At 38.1% G+C, this 24,364-nt stretch overlaps 1 protein-coding gene across 1 annotated transcript in view; it reads right to left on the bottom strand.

Annotated features, from left to right (window-relative positions):
- Positions 1–2,442: 2,442 nt before the first annotated feature.
- The window catches only part of TBK1 (TANK binding kinase 1), a 28,418-nt gene continuing 6,496 nt past the window's right edge, over positions 2,443–24,364 (bottom strand). Inside the window, exons 4-21 of the mRNA XM_068998506.1 lie at positions 23,856–23,985; positions 23,097–23,278; positions 22,127–22,287; positions 20,147–20,257; positions 18,200–18,379; positions 16,494–16,690; positions 15,233–15,291; positions 14,009–14,100; positions 13,491–13,592; positions 11,409–11,487; positions 10,421–10,542; positions 10,221–10,297; positions 9,835–9,874; positions 7,430–7,531; positions 7,243–7,339; positions 6,080–6,186; positions 5,700–5,771; positions 2,443–4,924 (exon numbers count right to left, since the gene is read on the bottom strand). Coding sequence (XP_068854607.1) covers positions 4,873–4,924; positions 5,700–5,771; positions 6,080–6,186; positions 7,243–7,339; positions 7,430–7,531; positions 9,835–9,874; positions 10,221–10,297; positions 10,421–10,542; positions 11,409–11,487; positions 13,491–13,592; positions 14,009–14,100; positions 15,233–15,291; positions 16,494–16,690; positions 18,200–18,379; positions 20,147–20,257; positions 22,127–22,287; positions 23,097–23,278; positions 23,856–23,985 — 1,962 coding nt within the window. The 3' untranslated portion in view covers positions 2,443–4,872. The remainder of the gene's footprint in view (positions 4,925–5,699; positions 5,772–6,079; positions 6,187–7,242; positions 7,340–7,429; positions 7,532–9,834; positions 9,875–10,220; positions 10,298–10,420; positions 10,543–11,408; positions 11,488–13,490; positions 13,593–14,008; positions 14,101–15,232; positions 15,292–16,493; positions 16,691–18,199; positions 18,380–20,146; positions 20,258–22,126; positions 22,288–23,096; positions 23,279–23,855; positions 23,986–24,364) is intronic.

The following is a 24,364-nucleotide window of genomic DNA, read 5'->3' as shown; positions in this document are numbered from 1 at the left end:
ATTGTCCCAGAAAGTGCAGCAGCACTGCAGCCATGGGCAAGGAACAGCCAGCCAAGTGAACACGCCCATGGAGTTCTGTGCTGAAATCACCCTCCAGGTTACCGTGAAGCCCAACAACGTGGCCAGCTCTTTTCAATCAATCAAGGGATGGCAAAAGACGACTCTTCACCAGCACTAGATTATGCATTGTTGTCCTACTGTAAAGGACAGGAGCTAGGTGGTGAATGAAATCACTGTATTTTAGAGAATGGCAGCTATAATGGAAGAGGTGCAGAGGAGGAAAGTTGCTTTCTTTGTAGGAAAAGGAAAATGCACCTTTGCCTGCTATGAATCAGAGCCCAGAGAGTGAAAGGACATGTACTACATGGGACATGCGACACACGAACAGCCTTGCCTTGGGCTTGACCCTGACGAACAGGGAGCAGACCACACGGCTTTTGGCAGGGCTGGGAGCACACAGGAGCCCCTCAGACCAGCAATCCCCAAGCCCTGTAACACGCGCTACCTTCCTGTCGGGTGGAGACGGAGCACTTTTACCTGGATCACACTGCATCCACCCCCATGCTAGGCCGTTGTCCCGGCCATTCAGCTCCCGCTCGGCAGCCGTCGTGCTCCAACTCTGCACATGGCGAATCCCTGGCTCCCGTCGGGGCTGGACGAGGAACGCGTTTCCTGGCGCGGATCGGGAGACGCCTGACCTGGCCCCGCGCCCCTCGGTTTTGTGAGGGTCTCCCGTCCCCCCGGCCCCGCCGCTCCCAGCCCCGCTCCCCGCCGGAGCCGCTCACCCGCGCAGCGCAGGCCGTGCCAGAGGACGAAGCGGCAGCACAGGTCGCACCACGCTCCCGCCGCCGCCGGCCCGAAGCGGTGCGGGGGCTCCGGCGGCGGCGGCGCCTCGAAGATGGTGCGGACGTGGCGGGCCCGCGGCGGCGCCGGGCGGCGGCGGCCGGGGAGCGCGGGGCCCGGGACGGCGGCGGGCGCGTCCGGCTGCGGGAGCGGCGGCTGCGGGGGCCCCGCCCGGCCCCGCCGAGGCTTCTCCCGCCCGTCCCGCGCGGCCGCCGCCATGCGGAGCGGGGCGCGCCGGGCGCCTCTGCCCGCCTCACGCACACGGCACCCGCGGGCGAGGGGACCGGGGAGGCGGCGGGGGCGAAGGAGGCGCCGCACCGCGTCCGCGTCCTTCCCCCGACTTCCCGAGTCCTCGCGCCGGTCTGCCGGCCCCGCAGCCGGCAGGCACAAACTCCGCATCATTCGGCATAAATGTACTCAGGAATGCTGAAGCAGCTCCTGGCACAGGGGGAGCTGACAAGAGCTGGTGATGTGCTTCAGTAGGTTCCCATTAAAATTATCTGCCTCCGTTCCTTAAAGCAGCTACTGGGGGGAGTATTTCCCAGAGCTGGGCAGTGATGCCATAACCCACACCTGGATGCGTAGTCAGAGCGTTCATTCGACACTTGTGTCAGTGTCCAGGAGCACAACACAACGCTGAAGAACTGCACCGTGCCCCTGTCTGCAGCACGCCAGCAGCTCAACCTGCCACTGCCGGCCTTACTTGCCCACACACAGCGAAGTTCTCCAAAAGATGTGCACCTACAACTACTGCTGTCTGAGCTGGTACCAGTGACAAAATAGGAAATTCCACTGAGGGATACTACCCCCTACCACATTTTTTTGTGATTGATGAAAAAAAAAAAAAAAAAAGAAGCCGTTTAGGGCGCAGAAAATCAGGTTGTGAAGCCTTGCCAATAGCAGAACCAGCAACAAGAGGTCCCACCAGTTAACCTGTTCCTATAAACCCTCTTTAAATGGTATTGCTGTTGCCAGGACCGTCTATTCTGGCACTTGCCTCTCTTTACCGTTAGAAAGGTTTCAGCAAAGTTGTAGGCTGGGGTTTTTTCTATGCATTACAGTTTATACTAATAATCATCTATAACCCTTTCACCACAGACTCAGCGAATGCTGATCTTCTCAAAGAGCCTGTAGATTACCAAAGACTTACTTCCCCCTTCTTCCAATACTCTATTCCTTCAGCCAACAACTCCTCTTTTTCTCAGTTCTGCTCTGAACTATCCAGAATTGTTCTATAATCACTTCTACAGTGATTGACTACATCAGAACTGATTGAGTTCTTCCAGTGGACAATTTCATACTGAGCACACACTAGGAATTTTGCCACCATTAAAAGTACTAACGTTGTTCAGAACACGTCAACCAAGTAGTTAAAAAAAATTAGAAGAATTAGTGGCTCTACCATATTGCCTATGCTAGTGATTCTGTTGTGCAAGGCACATTTTCTGAACAGCTGGATAATGCAAACTGAGCTGCAATTTGCAATTTCATATTTCAGGCTCTCTATTGTGCTTACAAGGAAATAAAACTCGTAAGGCAATTCTGAAATTAACAGAAAATTAAATAATGAAAAGGAAGAAGTACACACTGTACAATAAGTGGTTGATGATGTATTTATGCCATTAAGCTGTTCAGTCATGCATTTTCACAATTCCTATGAAGATAGGTTTGTTCAAGTAACAGATAATTAATATATTCAGCTAAACCCCCCAAACCAGTAAACCAGCTTTAGGAAGAAGAACCATATATTACTTTCTATTACTTCTTTTGGCAAATCAATAGCATGACTCATAGCATCAGGACACTTAGTTTGAGCAAAAAGTTGATGGTACCATACACTATGCTTTGACTTGAAAAATTATTTGCTTCATAATAACATAATAAGATTATGAACGGATTACTTCAAGTTCCTTAGCTACTTCAAGTTCCTTAGAAATTTTAACATGATTAAGATTATTGATGTATTCAGCAAGACTAAAGCCAGCAATGTTTAAAATGAACATAAAATACAACACAACATTTTCAAACATGTAAAAGAAAGCTGCACATATTTCAACATACAGACTATACTTTTACTACAATTAATTTTCTTTTTCAGATTGCTTCAGTATAAGGAAGTTGGAAATTATATATTCCACCTAGCATTTGATTTCTTTCAAGATTAAGAACTTTGAAACAACAAAGCGTTATAATGTTGGAAACAAAATACAGTTTATGCACGGCTAGAGAGCACAGTTCTTTTAACATTTATTCATGTGATACTCAGTGAGACTGTGGATGTGAATGAACAAATGTACAAGCAGGCATTAAAACATTCCAGTTAGACATGATTCCAGCATTTTAAAACTATTAAGAATGCCAAGAAAAGATGTGTGACAAACTCTTGCACTCCTTTTGCATAGCTAGATTTTTTGGGTGACAAAGACAGAAGCTGCTCACATGAGTGTAAAAATGTTTGAATTCCCTTTTTTGATTCTCACCAAGAACACTGGAAAGCAGGTCTTGGACATCAAGGCAAGCGAATTTCCTTTTATTTTAAAATGAAACACTCGTTTATAAATTTTGTAAGTTTCTCTCCAAATATTTTCTAAAAAGGAAATGAAAATGTTTTGTGCTCTGACCCGGACAGATAAGCAGGGAGTAAGCATCACAAAACTGCCAGATGCTATCACTGGTCAATATTGTTTAGTTTACACCTAAATGTTCCACCAGTAATTATGGAAAATTCTAAATATACTTGGTCCAGCTCTTACAGGTATAATGCAGCAATGAGAAGTGCTATTGGACGCCACTGAACATCCATGGCCAGGTTTCCACAAGGAAAGAACAAGTCCTGTAATATTTGCATGCTACTCTGAAACAAGTACGTAAATCTGTAGTATCCAAACAAAGGGATGTTTCCAGAGGTTTTGTTTTCCTGTTCTCTTTCTTCTGTGTATTTTGGAGCAGAATGTTTCACTCTGCATCTCTGCAACCCAATAACGTATTTTCTATCCTGGAAGTAGTAACTACTGATGCTGGAAAATAAATATACAGTCTTACTAAATTTTCCATCAAAGTTTGGTACCTCAGTTTTAAGTCAGCAATGGGAGTGGTCCCTTTTAAAGATCTAGACTGGTACCTTATTTTCCACTATTCAGTTACTACTGAGGCATGATGCTATCCAGTCTACTGACTGCCCACGAATTCTTCTCATACCAAATTTTTAACCTTTCTAAAAAATTATACCTGCAAATAAGATTAAGAAGAAGCTGTTTGAAGTACCCACTGTTGTTGTGGTGAGCAACAAAATTTCAGGGAAAGTTTGAAAATGCTGTACTCCAAAAAATGAATTTTTACATTCACTCTGACAAGCTGGAGTGCGAAACTTCCATATACTGAGCAGTCAAGTGATTACAGACAACATAGCACCAAATACGGAGAGAACTTAAAAAATATTGTGAATTTGCTTTCTCAAGAAGAAGTGAACTAACAGTTTGGATGTGAAGGAAAGAGAAATGCATTTCTGTTCTGTCCTATCTGCGCTCTTAGTCCCTATTCACACTCATTTAGAAACATCTCATTTAAAACATTCATCATGTTCTGTGATGATCAGAGTCATTCAGCTAAACTCCTACATAATAGTGGTTGTTAAAGGAAATCCAAAATACCCTTTATACAAGAGTGTTTTGGAGTACTGCAAGTCCTCTTGCAATGAAGACTAAACTGCATTCTGAAAAAAAGGGGCAATATTCAAAGTAGACAAATGTCAATTTCATCAACAATACTTTTTCCCTTTAGGACTCCTCAGAGATCCTCCAAAGGGCTCAATTCCCTGCCAGAAGTTATTCTATCCTAAAAGTGACCAAGAAAAGATATATATTTCTTTTGTATTTACATATTATACATATTTACATTTTCTTTAATATTACAGTTGTTGAAGGAAAAAAAAAAAACCCGGATACAGATTTATTATCTGCCTTTAACTGTCCCAACAGTATTTTTTTCCCATTGAAAAAATTTACAAGTCCTCTTTGGGTCCTCTGGAAGCTAGGTACAGTCCACGTTCCGCAGGCCACCATCCCTGGTCAACGCACCAAATCTAAACCAAAAAACCAGTATATTTTTAGACAGTTGACTAGCTTATGGAATCAATCTTTAATTTACTTATGGGGTTTTCCTTTCCCTTGCCACATGCCAACAGAGGCATCTATACCTAACTTTGGTATCTGCAAAGAAGATGGAAGAGAGGAAGCTGTGCTGCAAGTATGGGAATGGGAGTGGGGAACAAAACAAAACTAATTCAGCCTGAAGCTAAACTCCACTCTACCAGCAATTTACCCTGGAACTTTCAAGAGATGTTTATTTTTATGTATTTTCTCATCATCATAGGAAAAAAAATCAACATCAGTCTGTATTGTGATAATGACAATACCCTCTCAGGATTTTAAGAAACATGTCTGCCTCTTTACTTTATTTAAGGTATCTGAAAACTGCAAAATCATTATTCAGATTGGTGTAATTCCACAGTTGTTAAAAATAACATCTAAAACTGAGGAATTAAAAGACACCACTGCATTGCTGCAACAGTGTTGTATTTAAATTCAGAATTGATCTGTCTCTGCAACAGGAATTTCTATTAGCTAAACCAAAGTAACATGAAACAAAAATGCCACAAAAATGACTGTGTCAGAATGATTTTACAGCAATGTTCCAAGGTTTTGAATATTTTTTTTTGGTTACGCTTCATTTGAAAGTTCAAAATATGTTTACAGTTAAAGACGTTATAGAATTGTTCCCTTAGTTTAAATTCTGGATCCATAGAATGTACCAAATTAAGCCTAGTTTCAGCCCCAAAAGGGAAAATAATTGCTTGCCTTTCCAAAATGTGATTGTTTTCAGCCAGCTCTTTAACAACACCTTCCATTTCCTCCTTTAGTTTCTTCATCCTGTAGTAACCAGAAGCAAAAGAAAGGTTACAGTTTTTATAGGGATAGTTACCTGCTCTGATCACTCACCACCTCAGTTTCCAGCAACTTGCCATTACATACAAAATAAGGGACAGGTAAGTTGTTGTTTACAAAGAGACAGATGATATATTAGTGCTCTCCCCTACTCACTTCTGATTCTGTGCCACCACTATAGCAATGTAAAATTCTTGATCTTAATACAGCAATCACTAAGTCAATTAATTTTTTAAAATTTCCCTGTATAGCAAGCATACAATATTACATCAATCCCATTACGAAATTCTCACCCAAGAGTCATTTCTACTAATGTGTTTGAGCTGGGATAGACTGTATTCATTGTATGTTTCATCCCACTGGAAGCTGCAAACATTTTCTGTGGCAGGGCATCTTGTAACTGTAACAGATAAAAAGGAAATTTAAGTTACAATAGAAGTTGTCATGTATATCTTGATGCTCACCTTAAAATCCTTTTTAAAATTCTCCATTGCTGTGATACCACATAAATTCATTACAGTACTAAGGTGGCTGATATGCTCTAAGCTGAGAACATCACAGCAAGTTTTGTATTGACACAACCTATAATTCCCTGGTTTGTTCCATCTTCCTATCTAATACTTTCATAATAAATTCTGGAAAGGAAGAATTATCTATTTGTTATGTTTGTAGATATCCTAGGGCAACTGGATCCTAATCATTGGATTGGTGGTGCTACTAAAATACAAATAACAAGTAAAATGCAGCTGTCCAACATTCCTAAACTGATTTTACACTTAGCAAGGGCTTTTTTTTCATTTATCTTTCCTTTCTAAAAAAATAGAATTTTACCACATGAAAATGTTCTTATTCTCTCAATCTTGAGGTAATTCTGATAAATTTGCATCCTGTAGAGTCACTGTCCAATCATTAGTTTGACATCCTTAAGTGTGTATCCCATAATCTTGACTATGGAAGTAGCATTTTTATACTTCCTAAAAGAATTAGGATAATCCTCTAGGTCCTCTGAAAATATTATAGTAACAGTTGCACAGCAAATTTCTCAATGAACCCACATCCATTTGCACTGATTTTTTGGGGGAGGAAAGGGTAACATTACCAAAAAAAAACCCCAATCCACAAACCCCAAAACATCCAAACCCACAAACCCCACCAAAGAAACCTCACCCAAATAAAAAAAAAACCCACCCCAAACCAAACTAACTGCACCAAATTCCAAAATCAAGTCACAATTCAAAAAATCACATTATTAAATTATTCAAAAATTAACACCATTCTGTAGTCCACTCTGACATAGCAATGAAGCTACTGTAGACCACATTCTGTACCCACAAAGCCCTGTATTTTAATACAACTGCATTAATGTAAGATTCACTATAAACAACACTATTGACATGAAAATATGTGGAAATCTTTTATCTATGCAAATGCTTCACATAATTTTGAAGCATTCTACCTCATTTATATAATCCTGGTATTTGGACACCTCTTCTTCAATGCCAAAACACTGGTTGGTGAGAGCCAGTAACTGCTTCCTTGTGTGCAGCATTTTCCTAAAAGAAAAAGAGTTTTCTTTTAAGAGCTACCCTATATAAAAGTGGTGCAGTGAACATTACCAAATATTAAAGAAATCAATAGCTTGCCTTGTCCAGTCCTCAGCTTTGTCCAAAAATGTATCATACTTGCTGACACATTCATCTTTAAAAAGAGCTATGGCTTTTGTAGCATGCAAATAAAGCTTCTGCCTGCAACACAGAAACAATCAAAACAGTGTCATCCTGCTTTTAAAACCCCATTCCTTAAACTTTCTGAAATTTGGAGAAAGGTTTGTGCACTTCAAATCTGTGCAAACACCTTCATTCATGCTGTTGTAAGGTGTAAGAACTCAACATTCTACAGGAACTGACAATTTATGTCTCAAAAATATTCCCTAGCAGGGAGAAAAGAAATTACTTGAAGCATTTAATTTATATTTGTATTCATATTTGTATGTTAATAAATGGCCAAATGTAGTCTTTGAGTCAGCTGATGTACTTAAGGATTCTAAATGGAAAGGACAAAAGTCCTAATCATTTCATATTCTCCTACTGCAGATACCTGGAACTTCTGGCATATATGAATAATCCTTTGCTGAGTAACATACATGTGAAAAAAAACCAGGAGTTTTGTGTGAGCCTAATTTTATGACAAGAGGAAAAAGAAACAAGCAGAAAAGGAAAGGAAAACAAAACCCAATTCTCGTTAATATGGCAGACAGTAGTCCCAGTGTAATAGTATTGCCATTCTATGCATTGCACCAGTAAGTGTAAGGGATACAGGAACACTACAGACTTAACACCTACTTCTGGTACTTCATTAAGTCTTGCATGGCAGATATTGGTTAATTAAATTCTAGCTAGAGTGTAGCTGAACTGTCATCAGGAATGCGTACCTATCATTCAACCAGAAAAAAAAATTCAAATTGAGTGCTGCTCCCTTATCTGCCTAGAGGTAAATATTACAAAGGCCAGCCTTTGCTGCTAATAGCACACAGTCCTTAACAAAAGCCACTGCCATTTCCCTCTGGGCTGAATCAAGTATAAAAAAGATGGACTTAGGATCTCAAACCTGTACAGTCCCAGGGAGATACTTGTGGTAAAAAATATACTGGTATTCAAACCATGAAAACAAAACATATTTATTTGAAGTTTATCATATACAAGGACATGGTTTTCGCAGTAGAAAACCCTCTCCTCTGCTTGGCAGTTACCCAGTTTAGCTTTCACTATGGGAAAATCAAGTGGCATGGTTGTGCCCTCTCCACGACAGCTTTATATCTGTAATTGTCAGTGAAGCCACACTCATGGTATCAAGAGCAAGACTTTTTAGAAAATTACATAAGTGGTGTCTAAATTCATGCAGCATTCAGCAAAGTCTAGGGAACCACACAACTGATCAGCCACTAGGAGAATAATTTATTCACTTACACATAAGCACCTAGCATCATTTAAGATAGAAACTTAGAATGTTTTGAGCTGGAAGGCACCATAAAAATCATCTAGTTCCAACCCACCCTGTCACAGACCACTGCCAGGGATGGGGCAGATGCAACTTCTCTGGGCAACCTGTTCCAGTGTCTCGTGACCTTCACAGAGAAGAACTTCTTCAATGTATCCAACCTAAATTTCCCCTCTTTCAGTTTGAAGCCATTACTCCTTGTCCTATCACTGCAGCTCCTGATAAAGAGTTGCTCTCTGGCTTCCTTGTAGGCCCCCCCTTCAGCTACTGGATGGCTGTTAGGAGGACTCCATGCAACCTTCTCTTCTCCAGCAAAGATACCCTGCCCTGCTTCTGATCACCTGTCCAGAAAGGTGTAGGTTTCCCATTTGATTTGTGTCCTACCTCCCAGTCTCAGAGCACGTCTCAGATACTTCAGGGCAATTTAAATGGCATTAAGCATCTGCATGAGAGGAACTGAATAAATCCTGAGACAAGTACAACAGTATAGAATCAGTGAAGACTGATTGGGAGTTTAGAGATATGGGAGTTTAGAGAACCAAGTAAACACAGCTGCTTAATGTGGACACCTTGCACGAGTGACAATTTTAAAGAGGCATGGAGAATGGCATTAAAATTAATTTCGTGTGCTATATTTCCTGTAAGATTTAATCATTCTAGAATTTCATTCAGCTAGTCCATATTTGACTCATCTGTAGAAAATTATCTCCACCTTAGCCACAAAGGCATTTCAATCTTACTCAGGGCTTTTTCCTCCCTGAAAAAAACCAGGAAAAAAGTGTACTTCCTATAAAACACTTATGCTCAGATAATGAACAGGTATTTTGCATTTAGAAGGCTTATAAGCAAAAAAACTCTACAGCCAGAAAGCACCTCATTCTCATACACTCATCCCCCTATGTATTTAAGATATTTAAAAGAAATTTTTTACAAAGCAATCCTAAAGAGGTTACGATTTACAATAAAAATCAAGAGAATGGGTCATTGGCAAGAGCACCCGGAGGATCTGAAAGCAATCATGGTAGTTCCAAAAGGTAACTTCAAAACTTACTTGTCAAACTTGTGTATTTGTTCTTCATTATAAGGAAGCCCTAGGATCAGAGCAGATGACACACATTACCAATCTAATTCTGTTAGCTGTATTTATGCAAAACTCTACTAGGTTTACCCATTTCCTACACACTTTCCTTCTTTTGATAGGTCAAAGTGGTCATACACTTTTTTCCTCCTCTCCAGTCTTGCAATTCAAATTTAATGCTATTAATAGTGGTGTTTCACTCATATGGGCTTTAGCATGGTATCACGCTAAGAAGGACCTACAGACAAATGCACTGTGGCTAACTCTCCATACCTACCACTAACACCCTAGTCAAACTAAGACTGAACTGTCCTTTGTGTCACATTTTATGTTAAAAGTGAATCACTTAAGTTACTTACTTCGTTCTGCTTTGTCTTTTTTGAACTGATAGTAGATGTCTGTGATGGAAGACAGCAGTGCCTGCAACCTTTCTGGACTAGAGTGACGAAAGAAAATGAGATATTTTATACATAAACTCAAGTACCTATTAATGAGTTTCATGAACTACAACTAAATGCAGAATTCAATACATATTAGAACAGTAAGTACAGTTACTCACTTTCTGTCTTTTGGATGCATGCCTTCCTGATTTGCCCACGTGTCAGCCAGTAAACCACCAGGAGAAAGTTTGGTTTTGATATCTTGAAGACTAGTTTCTATTATTCCCTGAGAGCTGGAGAGCTACATAAGAGCAAGAAGGTTCAATCTTATCACTGAGTAAAGTGAAAAATTACTTGAGCATTACTTTAGCACGTTAATACTATAAACCCATTTGTTTCACTGATCTCCATTAAAGAAATAGGTCCAATTATCTGCCTAGGCTATGCTAGAAGCAGATAAAGCAAGGTATTATTAAAGAAAGAATCATATTTGACACCGGCATTTCTGTTAGTTAAAATTTCTTTTCTTTCAACAATATCTTTCAACCTTTCATATAACCCTTATTTACTTCTACCCGTACTCTTTTGGTTTATTAAGAATTCATATAATAACTATTCACATAATTCATACCTTCCTTTCTCTACAGTTCATACAATCTTCAAAATAAAAATGCACTAATCATCTTTTGCTTTTAGAATGGAGAACTTTATACCTGCTCCTAGTGCATTAAGTTATTTTCAATTTTTCCTTACATGTCTGGAAACATGATACATATTTCAAAGCAAATCACTCTGAAGTGTGTTTCTGTATGCAACAAATTAGAAAGCCAAAAAAGTAGTAAATAATTCCTTCAGGAAAGGAAAAAAGTGGAAAAGAAAAAAAAAGCATAGTAAAATATACTTCAGGGTTATAATTCTTGAGTATTTTAGAAAACAGGAATGTATTTTCAGGAACTTATTTTCACTACACTGAGCTAATACAAAAGGATTTGCTCTGTTTTCAGAAAGATATTCACATTAGTATGGACATTTTAACAACTACTGGCAATTTAGAAATTACATTGGAAATTCAGAGTTGTTATTCACAGAAGCCTGTGTTATCACACATTTGGCTTTTTCTGTAGAAACACCGTTTTCAATGACAGGGTAACTTTGTAAGACACTTACACGCAAGAGTTTTGTGTGTATCTCTGAAATTTCATCCACTTCTGATGCTTCCAAGTTGATCTGCATCAAATTCTCATATCTGACCAGCAAAAAAAAGCAATTAAAAAAGAAAATTAACAAGCAGTGAATACACTCGAAGTATTCCTTGAATTCAGTAACTGCCTCTTTTTGTATATGAAATACAGTCTCTGTCAAGCAACAACCATGAAACTGACAAATTTAAGTGGCCATTAGAATGGAAACATTTGAGATTTAAAAAAACATTCCTTGATTTTTTCCTACATTGGAACTGTTAAAATAAATTTTGAAACGTCCATTCCTGAATTCTTTATTCTAGTCTCATTACTTGTACATGACAGGCGGTGAAAGGATATTTCCCTTCATCAAGTAATTTTTAAACTCTTATCAAACTAAAGGTACTTAAAGTAGTCATTAACAGACTAATACTTCAGTGTACCAAAATGCTTTTCTGAGAAAACTTAGTGGGTTAAATGCTCACAGGCTGGGATAGTAGGACCATCTGTTCATATTGATAGTTTCCAACAACCATAGTTCAAGTGCCAAATAAATTATTCAGGACAATATTTTTCCTCTTGAGTCTCATGTACATTTTATTTTTAAAAACAACATCACAAACAGCTCAACTGCTTTCAAAAAATACATACTTTGCTCAAGTCCAGTGCTTTATTTACCTTTTCAAACAAAGACTTTGCATTGTCATGCTTTGAAGCACAGCCTTGAAAAGGAAGGACAAACAAGAGGACATGTCCTTTAGAAGACTTTTATGGAGTTAGCAAAGTCAAACAAACTGAAAATCCTGCCCCTTTGTAAGAGGCCAGAAGACCATGTGCAAACACAGAAAATTTCTGTCCACATGAGAATTACTTCAGTTCACAACAAATGAACGTAATTTTTTTACAAACTGCTGCTGAGTTACCCTTGAATGCACCAGAGCCACAAATCAGAACCAACAGTGGTTCATTCTGAGCTCTGAGTGGCTTTCTTCTGGCAGAATGCAGGAAGAAACTATCTGAACCAAACAAAGACTGAACAAGATCTAGCCCTGCCAACTAGTGCAAATGGGCTTGAAGGGGAGTTTGGGTTCCTGCCCTGACCATTTGTAGCCAGGCTGCACAGGCATAGTGTTATCTTGCAAGTTACCAACTTCACATTTCACTGTTGTGGTTTTGTGGTGTTTTTGCAGCCAATACAGACATACCTGGGTTTTAAGGTAGGTTTGGTACACACAGAGCAAATCTGTCAAACCCTTGGGTACCCACAATTACTGCACACAAGGTGTTCAATTCACACAAGCATTGCAGCTCCAACAGGTTTAAGTCTATTTTTAAGTCTATTCTGCAAAGCCAGTGGTTCTACATATGTGAGTTAATCATCTTCTGGGTATCTGCATTTTCAGAGCAGCCTGGTGGCAAGTTTAGAGAATCCTATGACTAAGACAGCACTTAGGGAAGACTGGCAGGAGGCTGAACAGGAAAACTACCACCCATAGGAGAATGCTAAGAAGAGGTGGTATTTAAAGTTCCTATCACACCACATAATAACACCTTTTTGGGAGGGGGCAAGGGGAGGTGGGTTTGGTTATTTGGGGTTTTTTTTGCAGCTGCTCTATGTTATATTTAAACATTAAAATTCCTTCCACACAGAAAATGCTGCAGTCTTAAAACTGTGTAAGGGGGCAGTATTTAAAGTCATATGCAACCAAACTCAGTGATAAAAGCACTAATGAAAGCAAAGCTACTTGGTTCCAAGCTTTACTACAGCTTCTAGAGTCAATAAGAGCAAATGAGCTGAGTCAGAGAAGAAAGGAGAAAAAGAACACCCTCAGTTACCACTCACTAGTAATTGTTTGTTCTCTTTAGGTTAAGGAGCAAAATTAACACTCTAATTTGAGTAACACATATGACTAAATCTGCTTAAGTCATTGCCATCAGAAAATCCATGCTGACTCAAATTAAATTTTTATATGCAAAACCACTGCAAATAATCATAACTTAAAACACTGTAGTCACTAAAAATTATAAAATAAAAGATCAGTGCATCTGGTGTAGCACTTCTACTCACATTTTCTCAGCTTTCTCAATGTTTCTGCTGCAGAAATCCAGCCTGATGACAATCTCAGACTTTTTATGAACCATTTCATTGTAATCATCCTTGATTATTTCACTAAAAAAGTGAAGCATTAGTCTATAAAAAAAGTATTCAATTGCCATCCTACCAGCAATCAGTAACACAATTATATACCTGCAGCAATAACTGCCAGGAGGAATTGCTTTCAGTTAGAGACGCATTAACATAATCCTCATATAGAAATACCCTGTGCAAGCTGTTTAATTGTATCTGCATTTTACAAGAGGTTAAATTATCCACAGAATTAAATTCACAAACACCTTCATTTTTATTGTAAAAAAAAAAAAAAATTGTTTCCCTAATGACAGAAAAAAAGGAGAAAATTCATCCTGTCCTTACTCAAGGATAAACAAAACCTCCCAAGATATCAAGAGATAACAGAACTATGTATTGATAATCAAGGCATATTCAATTAAAAAAAAAACCATCATAAAATGCAATCAGTTGCTTACATTAGCCATCGAATTCCTTTTCGCATCAGCTCCTGGTAAAGTAGCAAAGAACTGGCAACTCTACAGGCATAACATACAATACCTGTCACTGCCTGGAGGAAAAAAACCCAACATAAGTACTGATCTGGCATTCACTAAACAATTGCTTCAAGTCAATACAACACAACAAAGAAAGACAGATTAATAAAAGAAAGAGCAACATGAGGATGGTAGTTTAAAATGCATAACTTGGCCTAAACTTTAGTCGGGCAACAACCAAACACCCATTATGAAGGCAGAGCTAAACATGGGTTTTCCACTTATGCTGAAGCATCTGTTAGGGATGAAAACAAATCTCACAAACAAAAATGACACAACTCAGTATTTCTGTCAAAGTCACAGTACATTTCATTTATAGTTTAGGAATCAAGCACATACATTACAAAGAACTTGTAAAAAACTGACCCTTTTTAATTCTAAGGCTAGAAACTCTCTTCATTTACCCAATTTCACTTACAAGATTGCTGTATTATTTAGAATTGAGAACAAAGTTTAGATATTATACAATATTTTAAATAATTAGTATCCACTGATGCCTTTCTGTTTATTAATTTTCAAGATTACTGGTATTTAAAGGGACACACATTTTCAGGACTTCCATGTCTGAATACAAGGCTCTTCAGCAGTCAGTATTTCACATGTATAAACGGTCGTCACAAAGTCAAGCATGGCTGTGCATACATTCAGTAGTTTTAGAAAAACAACCAAAAGAATGAAACATCCTTTACTTGTCTCCCACAGATTCTGAAAGCTTTTAAGAGGCAAAAGAAATTCCACCCTTCTTCAGAGTTCTACAGACTCCTCTCTATGGAGCAAGAGTTATTTTTCTAATGTTAGATTTTTCACCATCAGAAAGTGAAGTTATGAAGCATCTAACTAACTTCAGGGCTACACAGTGTCAGGCTCCTTTTTCCCCCAACACTGAATTATACAGTAACAGAGCACTTTGAATTTAGAAGACTGGACTTTGGGTTTGGTTTTTTAAAAAAAAACAAACCATATTTTGTATACAAAGTATGGCTTTAATATACTTTCAGATCTCTTGTTAACAAATATATTTCTATCAGAATCCTTATTAGCATATTACAATCATTTTATTAACATTATTAATTTGAAAATGACGTAGCTTTCATTTCAGTATCATTATCCAAGACAAGTATATAATCTAAAATGGTAATTACTCACTTTAGCCATACTGGCATCCCCATCCAAATCGTAACGTTGATGTACTTTAGGAAGTAAAACTGAAACATAAAACAAGTATCTGTATTTTATTATTTTCCAGAAGGGACTTCAAAAGTTCAGATTGTTTTCCCTCCCCACCCTGTACCCTGCTTTTATGCCTTCTAATATCATGTGGGTCTCATGCACACTTTTAAAACCAGCCTTTGTCTTGAGTGTTTTAAATAAGCTGATATCTTCAGCAAATTGTCCTTCCTTTTCCAGACTCACTTCTGAACATGCTGCACAGCACAGATTTCATGTAGGTCTCCACCAGCAATCTCTCTCCACTGAGAGAGCCAACCGTTTGTCTCTGGTCTTCAGCCCCATGTTTGCCCCCACAGGAGACCATTCCCTTTTTATCACATGGCTGCTTATTTTCATTGAGGCTCTTAAGGGCAGGACTTCACCAAAAAGCTTTTCTCAGCCTCAGGTAGCCCCTATCAGCCTATCTCCTTTGTTCTCATGCTCACTGGCTCCTTCAGAAAGCTCTGTGACACAATATAAAGGCCCTATTGATCCTTCCACAAACAGCTCACCTACCCACACTCTTCAAGCACGTCTGTGGGAGTGCCTGAGCAGTCAGTATTTAGGACACAGTGACAAAAGCAATACTGACCTCTCACCTGCAGCCATGTCCTCCAGCTCATCATTATTAAAAAAAGGGCTCTAGCATAGGCCCCTCTAAAAACCTCTCAATGATAAATGGAAATTCAAAACCTTAATTTCTTTTTTTTTCCCTGTTATGGTATTACCTTATCTTCTGAGCAAATGTACATTGTAAAGATCACTTCTGTTAAATAACCAAAGGCTAACCACATTCATGACAAATAAAAAAAATACGTAAAACTTGACTTTCCACTTAGTGAATAATGGAACAAAAGAACCAGCTTTGAATTTCTTTCTATAATGTTTCCTTATACTCGTTTAAAGTGTCATGCTTCAAAAAAGCACAGAACTCCATAAGCACCACTACATCTTAGCACACAAATGTTCAGGTTCAAAGGACTTGGAACATTACAAGCACCTACTGTTTCTGTAAAAATGTTCTGGATAATCAGCAGTTTTGAAAAACATTGGACTGCATATTTAGAACTTCAGATATCAACAAAAGAAAATTTCCAACACTATTTCTAAGACATAGCAGACATAAAACAATTACATTAAGTATCCCAAACTATTTTTAAAAGATAGCTGTAAGAAAAGCAAAATTACTTTCATATACCTTCTTCATAGATTAATCCAACAATGGTCACAGCCTCCCTGCTTACTACAAAGATAGGATTCTCCTCAGTTGTTCTGGGGAAGTGCTGTGCCAATCTGCCAGGCTCTAGTATTAAGCGTCGACCTTCATATATCAGTTCTTGATTCTGAGATGGTATTTTTGTCTGTTTGTAGACCAACTCATGAAATATAGCAGCTCTATAACACAAACAATATAATTGGTAGCAGTTAGGCTCACTATGATAGTTCAACAATTCAGATTTTGTATTATTTAAATAAAAATTGCTTTTATTTCTGATTAATTAAGAACTGGGTTTACACATAAAGGACTTGACTTCTAAGTAGAAAAAAAGCAGCATGCTGCCTAAGGCTCCAGGTCGCTGTGTGACAAAAATAAATGCTATTTCCTGCAAAATATCAAACTTCCTTTCTACCTCTGATTTTTCGCAAAAGCACGTTTATCTAAACAAACTTGCTCTGGTCTTAAGGTCAGTAAAACCAGGCAACAACAGATGAGGGGAAGGAAGCATACTTAAGTTTTCTAAGGCGTACCCTTTTCTTCAAAGGAGATGGATGGTCTCTCCAAAAGAAAAGTCTGGTGTTTTACATGTCAAAAAATTAAATTCAGCCTGTAGGCTAACAGATAGCCAGATTATTTCCTAAAACAGCAGTGATAAGGAAGAACAAAGACACTCTGTAATTTTATTTACAGCAGTCAATAGATACAAGGATAAGAACTTATAATACCACCACACTTCTCCCCACCACAAAAACCTATCACCACAACAGCAACCAAGAAACCAAGCCAAACCAAACGAGCAAAACCTCCCACAAAGAAGAAAAACCTTCAGTACGCTAACAGGAAGGACCAGTTTGCCTCCTGTGCAGCACTAGTACACTACAGCTTCTTAATACTACAGCTAGTTTTATAGATGATCATACATGTAAATAAAAATTTAAAAATAGAAGCAAAATTTCTCTGCAGAAACACTATTTGGGCTGTCTCAAAAGAAAAACGATGGAATAGAAAAGAAAAATTGAAGTGGACAGAAATTTATTTACACATTTGATGAAATAACAGGATGTATCCATGTATTAGAACTAAACACATGCTCTGTATTATCTGTAATACAGCAGAGAAAATATTTGTATACCTTACAGCTTTTAACATAAGCACTTCATGGTCATAAAGTGAACCCCATATAAATCAGGATCCTAAACTGTACAAATTACCACTTCAGAAACCCTGTGAGAGTTTTACATCAGAGACAATGTGTGCATTTTGCATGCTTGAGGACAAGATAAGCAAGAGATGAATACAGTGTCCAGAAAACTACTTTGTAAATAAGGAACATATACAAATGGGCGATGAGTTGGCCTCTATTGGGAAAACAGACGTATTGTTAACACATCCAAGATTAAGTCTGTGTTCTGACACTAAGTAAGACTAAGTGTAAGACCAGTTGATTTGACCTTCAACGACTTTATGCTTGGTCAACATGCTTCTAAATGCACTATGACTATGCAGGAGAATTGCGCCCTTTCACTTCCTCAGATAAACTGCCAAGGAAAGGCTGCTGAATCTGTAACATTTGTAACATTTGTGACATGAGGTCACAGGCTACTGAATTTGTAACTGTGGTGATCTGAGGTCACAGTGCTGTTAGCCTGAACAAGAGCAAAGTAATGAAAATAGAGAACACTTACGTATTATAGTTGTGAATATAAACTTTGTGCAAGGTCATCTGCTGTAATGAAAAGATGTGGATTATTATTCGGTGCAGTACATCACTCGTCTCTGCAAAAAACTGGTCAAATCCCCAGCATTTTTCCTGGTCTGCTTCAAGAATATTCGCAAGGACAGGTGTGAGCAGTACTTGCAGACCCCTAGAGGACACCAGGAAGAGATGAGACAACTTGGTTCTACTTGGAACATTTTACCTTGTAAACCAATTGCAATAATTCATTTGACCTATCCAAATGAATTCATACTTCCTCATGAATACACATCTATTATCCCTTAAAAGAATATGTCAGTGCCTTTTTTCTTACAGTGAGTAACAAAATGTTTAATAGCAATGTCCACTGTTTTTCATAAATACATGTACTTTAAATCTTTCATTTTTAGGCTTAACTATCAAGTATTTTTTCTTGGTACTTGAAATATTTCATAGACAGTGCAAAAATTACATAAAATTTAGTAAGTCTACATTGTTCAGCTGAGGCCACCTTCTACCACCATAGTAGCATTTTACCCACCTCACCAGTATCACTGGTGATAGCATTTTACCCAGCTTCAGTATCACTCTGAAGCAAGCTACTGCCGTTTAGGATTTGCTGGTGGAGATGCAACACTGTTGCTTTCAATCAAAATCAGCTGGGTTAGAAAAGACTCACTGTTTAAATTGTCAACACTAAAAATTCATCCTGATCGAGATGGGGCTAAATAAATACTCTGCACATGCAGCTTGAATGCTGCAAAAAAACCCATGCAACTATTGCCTTACAGTTGTTACTGTTCTAGGAGAAAGGTCAGCTTAAATTTCTCACATTTCTACCTTAGGCATCTGAATGGATCATTATGGATCCCACTTGTGCATTATCATGAACAACTTCTCCAAAATTTTAACATTATGTACACATCAAGCCAGGGTAACAGGTAACATTTTGAAGCAAGCTGCAGCGGCTTGCAAGCACACTGCTGACCCCATTAGAGGTCAGTGGATGTTGTGCTCAAACTCACTTTAGTAATAAACTTATAACACTAAATACTGTTTGAATGCTACTTAAAAATATTACTGTGAAGAGATGTTTAATGAAAAAATCTGCTTCCTTTATCATTTCAAGCACTTCAATTATACAGAATAAGCAGAGGAAACAAATGAGCAGTACTACAAAAAACAGATACAAAGTGCAAGTTCTGCCCACTCTGAACTAATGAATGGATATAAACCAGACTTTGAGTCTACACCCCTTAAGGATGAACATATTTGGCTTCCAGAAAAGTTTGCTTCTAGAGTCTCTTCATAGAACAATTTATTTCCTCCTTTACCATGAAGGATTAGTAACGTTAAAGTACGGAAGAAGCCTCAGGAAGGTAAATGGGTAAATGGGTTACGGGAGGTATTTTCAAAGTCATACCAAAATTACATCTTTCATGGCTCTTTCTATTGAATATTATGGACATACAAAGCAAAAATATGATGATAAAACTGAAGAGATACGAATATGTGTTAAAATGTGCTGTGACCTTTTTCCTAGCAAAAAATAAGCCTCTGAACTGTCTTTGCTTATCATTTCCTTCCTACTGCCTAATCTTTGTCATGTCTGAAGTCACATTCTTGCAAAAAATGAGGGCCATCAAAGGTATTGATTCTTCATTCCTGAGGGTGAAGAAAATGCAGTAATAATCTTTCTTTTCAAACCACATCAGATGTGCTCATTTGTAAATTAGCAATCATAAAACTATTTGGAAAGATGTGAAGGAAAAAAACACTTTATAACCAAATATCAGACTGTACAGATGTACTGAAGAGTTCAAAGAAAAAACTACGTCAAATCTCTGCTCCAAAGACACAATCCTAGAAAATGACTGGAAAAGCCCAGTCAAGTGGCATTGAAACATTTTTTGAACATTTTTTTGTTCAAACTTACTTTGAAAGGCTACAAGAAATAGGCATCTCCCAATTCCACTCAATAGGTCCATTCTCTGCTTTCTGTACTCCAGAAATAGCACCAGAAGGCTTTCCAGTGATTATTTTATACCTGCAACACATTACAAAAATAATGGAGACTTCAACTACTACCTCTTATACATACATAGGTCTTGTAACTAATTCTCAAAGGGGCAGCAATAATACAAATTGAAACAACAGGTTGGCCTAAATTTGTATATGGTGCAACAGTTAGGAAGTTTCACTTACAAGCTGACAGAGCAGTGCTAGAAGAGCTAGCTGGAGAAGTAACTTTGTCTACTTCAGCCTTGGGGAAAAGTTCAGGAGATATTTCCAGCATACTGAAGGAAACCAAAGGTTTTCACAAGAGTTAATTAATCAAAGTCAATTTAGTTCAATTTACACATTAAAATGCTAACTTCTAGCATGTTCTATAGCAAGAGATGACATTTAGCCACCACAAAGTGGCTTGGGCATATAGAAGGAACATCCAGAAATCTGGATACTATTTGGCATTGTTTAACTTTGTATTGCACAGGCAAGTATTTTTCAAATTTTTCATGAAACGAATGAGGAGCAATAGGCTTTTTGCAATAGAAAAATGCAGTTGTGCTTTCTCTTTGGGGACGACAAGGTGTATACAAAACATCTCTCAAACATCTATGACAAGAATTCTTATGGGGAAAAAAAAAAATCACAAGATGGGCAATTTCTTCAACTAAGAAAACTGGAGTCAGCTTTACACGGAGTACCAGAACAGAGATGTTATTGATGTGTTAGAGGTGCCAAGTACCACCTTGCTTTATTTTTAAAATGCAACACACAGAAAAACAAAATAGAACCAGACGAACATGAAACAAGAATCAAATACAATCATCACATCACAGACACAACTTCTGTTTTCCGTTCAGGAGCCACCCCTGTTATCTTCAGCTGCAGTCCACAACTGTACTACTCAAACGTTCAGTCTCATGGGTAGTGCACCCATTTCAGGACTGCTGGGGAAGACCACCATTTAAAGGACAACAAAAATTTGCAGCACTGAAAACCCATTTCAGAATATCGTAATTTTGCCCAAGTAGCCAAGTTACATACACAACACTGCAACAGACCAGCCTAGTGCCAGGCTGAAGGAAAGATGTGTGGAAAAACATCAGTATTTTGGGGAGCTCAGTTCAGGTCCTTCTCAATTCAAATGCTTAATTCAGATTTTAAGGTGTCACACAGTAAAATCCCTGTTGAAGCAGAATGTTTCTACTGATTTTGGTTGGGATAGGTTAAGTTTCTTCATGGTAGTGTATGGTACCATGTTTTTGCATTTGTGACCAAAACAGTGTTAATAACACAGGCATGTTTAGCCATTGCTGAGCAGTGCTTACACAGCATCACAGCCTTTTCTACTTTTCTACTGCCCCACCAGCAAGTAGGCTGGGGGAAGGCAAGAAGTTGGAAGGGGATACAGGAGGACAGCTGACCCAAGGGATATTCCATACCATACCATATTACTCAGCAACATAAGCTAAGGAGAAGGTGGGGAAGAATTTGCCAGGGTGGCATTTGGTCAGGGACTGACTGGGCATCAGTTGGCTGGTCATGAACAACTGGACATTTTTCTGCATTACTTGTTTTTCTTGGTTTTGTTTCCCTTTGGGTTTAAGAGGCAAGGGTTGCTGTTTGTTGTGGGGCTTTTTTTTACTTATTAAATTGTCTTTAACTCAATCCATGAGTTTTTGCACATTCACCCTTCCAATTCTCTTCCCCATCCCACTACAGAGGACTGAGCGAACAGCTGTGTTATGTTTAGCTGCCTACTGGGGCTATACCACAACAAATGAGTATTTTTCCTTAAATATTTTCACTGTTTTAAATTTTACTATATGTGTGGAGGATTTCTTGGTAAAAAGCATTTAAAGGGCTGATGTGATTTACCAACATAAAATTCTCTTTCTAGATTACCTACATCACTTCCTTGTTTCTACGAGGTCCTTCGAAAGGTCGGAAGGGCAAACTCCCTGTTGCAGCATGGTAAAAGGTGACCCCTATGCTCCACAGATCAACTGTTGCTCCGTACTTTTTCTGATGCTCTTTTCTCAAAACTGCTCGCTCATACATATCAGGATGCTAAAGAGGAAAAAAAAAAAAGTTAGAATTGCTTTATGAAACTTTATAAAGATAAAACCCAATCTATCCTTTCACAGAAAGGTAATTTGTCAGTCTAAGCTTTCAGTTCTTTTAAAAAGCAAATCTTGCCTGTATCATAGAAGTTGCTTAAGCTATTCTGACAAATATCACTATATTCCTAGGTGTGACAGTCACTTTTATTAAAAACTTTGCAAAAAATATTTTAAAATTCAGCTGAAGAGTGACTACTAGTATAAAAGACCACTAAAGAAGAGAAGAAATTCAGTATTCCTCCAGATGATTTTGAAATAACAGAAACCAAATTGAAAAAAGATCCATAGCAGAGGAGAGTATCAGTTATGATATACATGTGAGAAAACATGTCAGGAAGAAAATCATGCTAAGATGCTTGTCTTGATACTTCTCTACCTGCCTCTCTTTGGTTGGCCAAGGTTTCACATGAATCTTAACTGCACCTAATGTCATCCAAGTAGCTCAAACACAAACTAAAACCCATCTACAGAGATAAAGGCAAATATATTCATAACTAAAACATTGTTGTTCCTCCTTTCACACAAGGCAACAGTTGAAGTTGGACCTGGAAATTATTTCAAGGCTGATGTACTTACATTAGCAGAAAATGGCATGACCCAAGGTGAAAAAGCCCAACGGAAAGTTATAAAAACAATTATAATACAAAGGTTTAAATACTAATTCCCAACAACATGACCTTCACCTATTCAGCTATAATCACGGAGGGCCTCAGGCTTCAAATATTGCTTCAATTAAATTAAATCATATGGGCTTACTAAATACTCTTCTGTGCCATAGAGAGAAACAAATTGTTCATCATCTTCAAGTTCTCTTGCTGCACCAAAATCTGTAAGTTTGTAAACAGACTGACCATCTTCACCTATAACACGCATTATATTTCCTGGTTTGATGTCACGGTGCACTATTCCATTCTCACGGAGATGATTCATCCCAGCCACTTCAATTGAAAAAATAAACACAGAATTCATATATACATTGTGACACAGACTGGGCAAACACTGAATTGTAACTAGGAAGACATGCTTATGTTCTCATTGGGAAATGGGAATGAGGAGGGACACTCAATTAACAAAAAGACCATGACCACAGATTGCTTTTTTTTTTTCTTTCCAAACAGCTAAATTACAGCATTTCCTGCTCTCAGTAACATCCTTCCCACAAAGCAATTTTTATAGCAGGTAAATTAGGAAGAAAATTTTATAGCAGGTAAACACAAGTGAATCATATTATTTTTCTATTTTACTCTTCTGAAATTATCACTAGAAGTCAGTTCAATGTGTGAAAAATAATCTTGAAATAAAGAAAAAAAATTACATCAATACTTTACACAGAAATGGCTTCTTAATGCTGCTACCTATACCAACACAGACACAAATAAAAGATGTGATTCCGTAAGACCATAATAATTTGTTCAATTAGTTGACAGTCATTTAAATTTGTCTCTTGCTGTTTCAAGATAAACAAAACAAGTATGAGTTTGTTTCAGTCAACAAATTAGACCAAAGTCTACATACCCACATCTCTCAAAACAATTAAGAACTCAGACTCCGGCAAGCCAAAGGCATTAGACGGCTCCTCTAAAACTGTGTACAAACTCCCACATGGACAAAATTCCATAACTAGTACTTTGTGTCTAGTAGTTGTCTGAAAAAAATAAAATCAAAAGAGATTAAGAATCTGACTGTTGTGACACCAATGTCAGAAATTATCAATAACCACAAGATCCTACAGTCAAAAACGAAAAGCGAAGTAAAATCTATAGCTATATCATAAATCCCATTCTGGTGATCTTCAAAAGAACTACAGGTGGATTTTTAAACTGTTTCATGTATTCCAACTTGGAGGGGAAAATAATTGAGAAAGCCTCAAGTTCTAGGCACTAGCAGGTTGATAGCAGTATTGACAGGTGGACAAGTGAGAAACTACACACCATAAGTGCTGAGAGTACCGACTGTCCTTTACTCTTTATACATCTCAGCATCTCGGTCATTTCACTTGATCAGTCTCAGTTTCAGTTCAGCTG

Source organism: Aphelocoma coerulescens, chromosome 1A, assembly GCF_041296385.1.
Source record: "Aphelocoma coerulescens isolate FSJ_1873_10779 chromosome 1A, UR_Acoe_1.0, whole genome shotgun sequence".
Lineage (NCBI taxonomy): Eukaryota > Metazoa > Chordata > Aves > Passeriformes > Corvidae > Aphelocoma > Aphelocoma coerulescens.
This window is presented reverse-complemented; position numbering and strand designations above follow the sequence as displayed.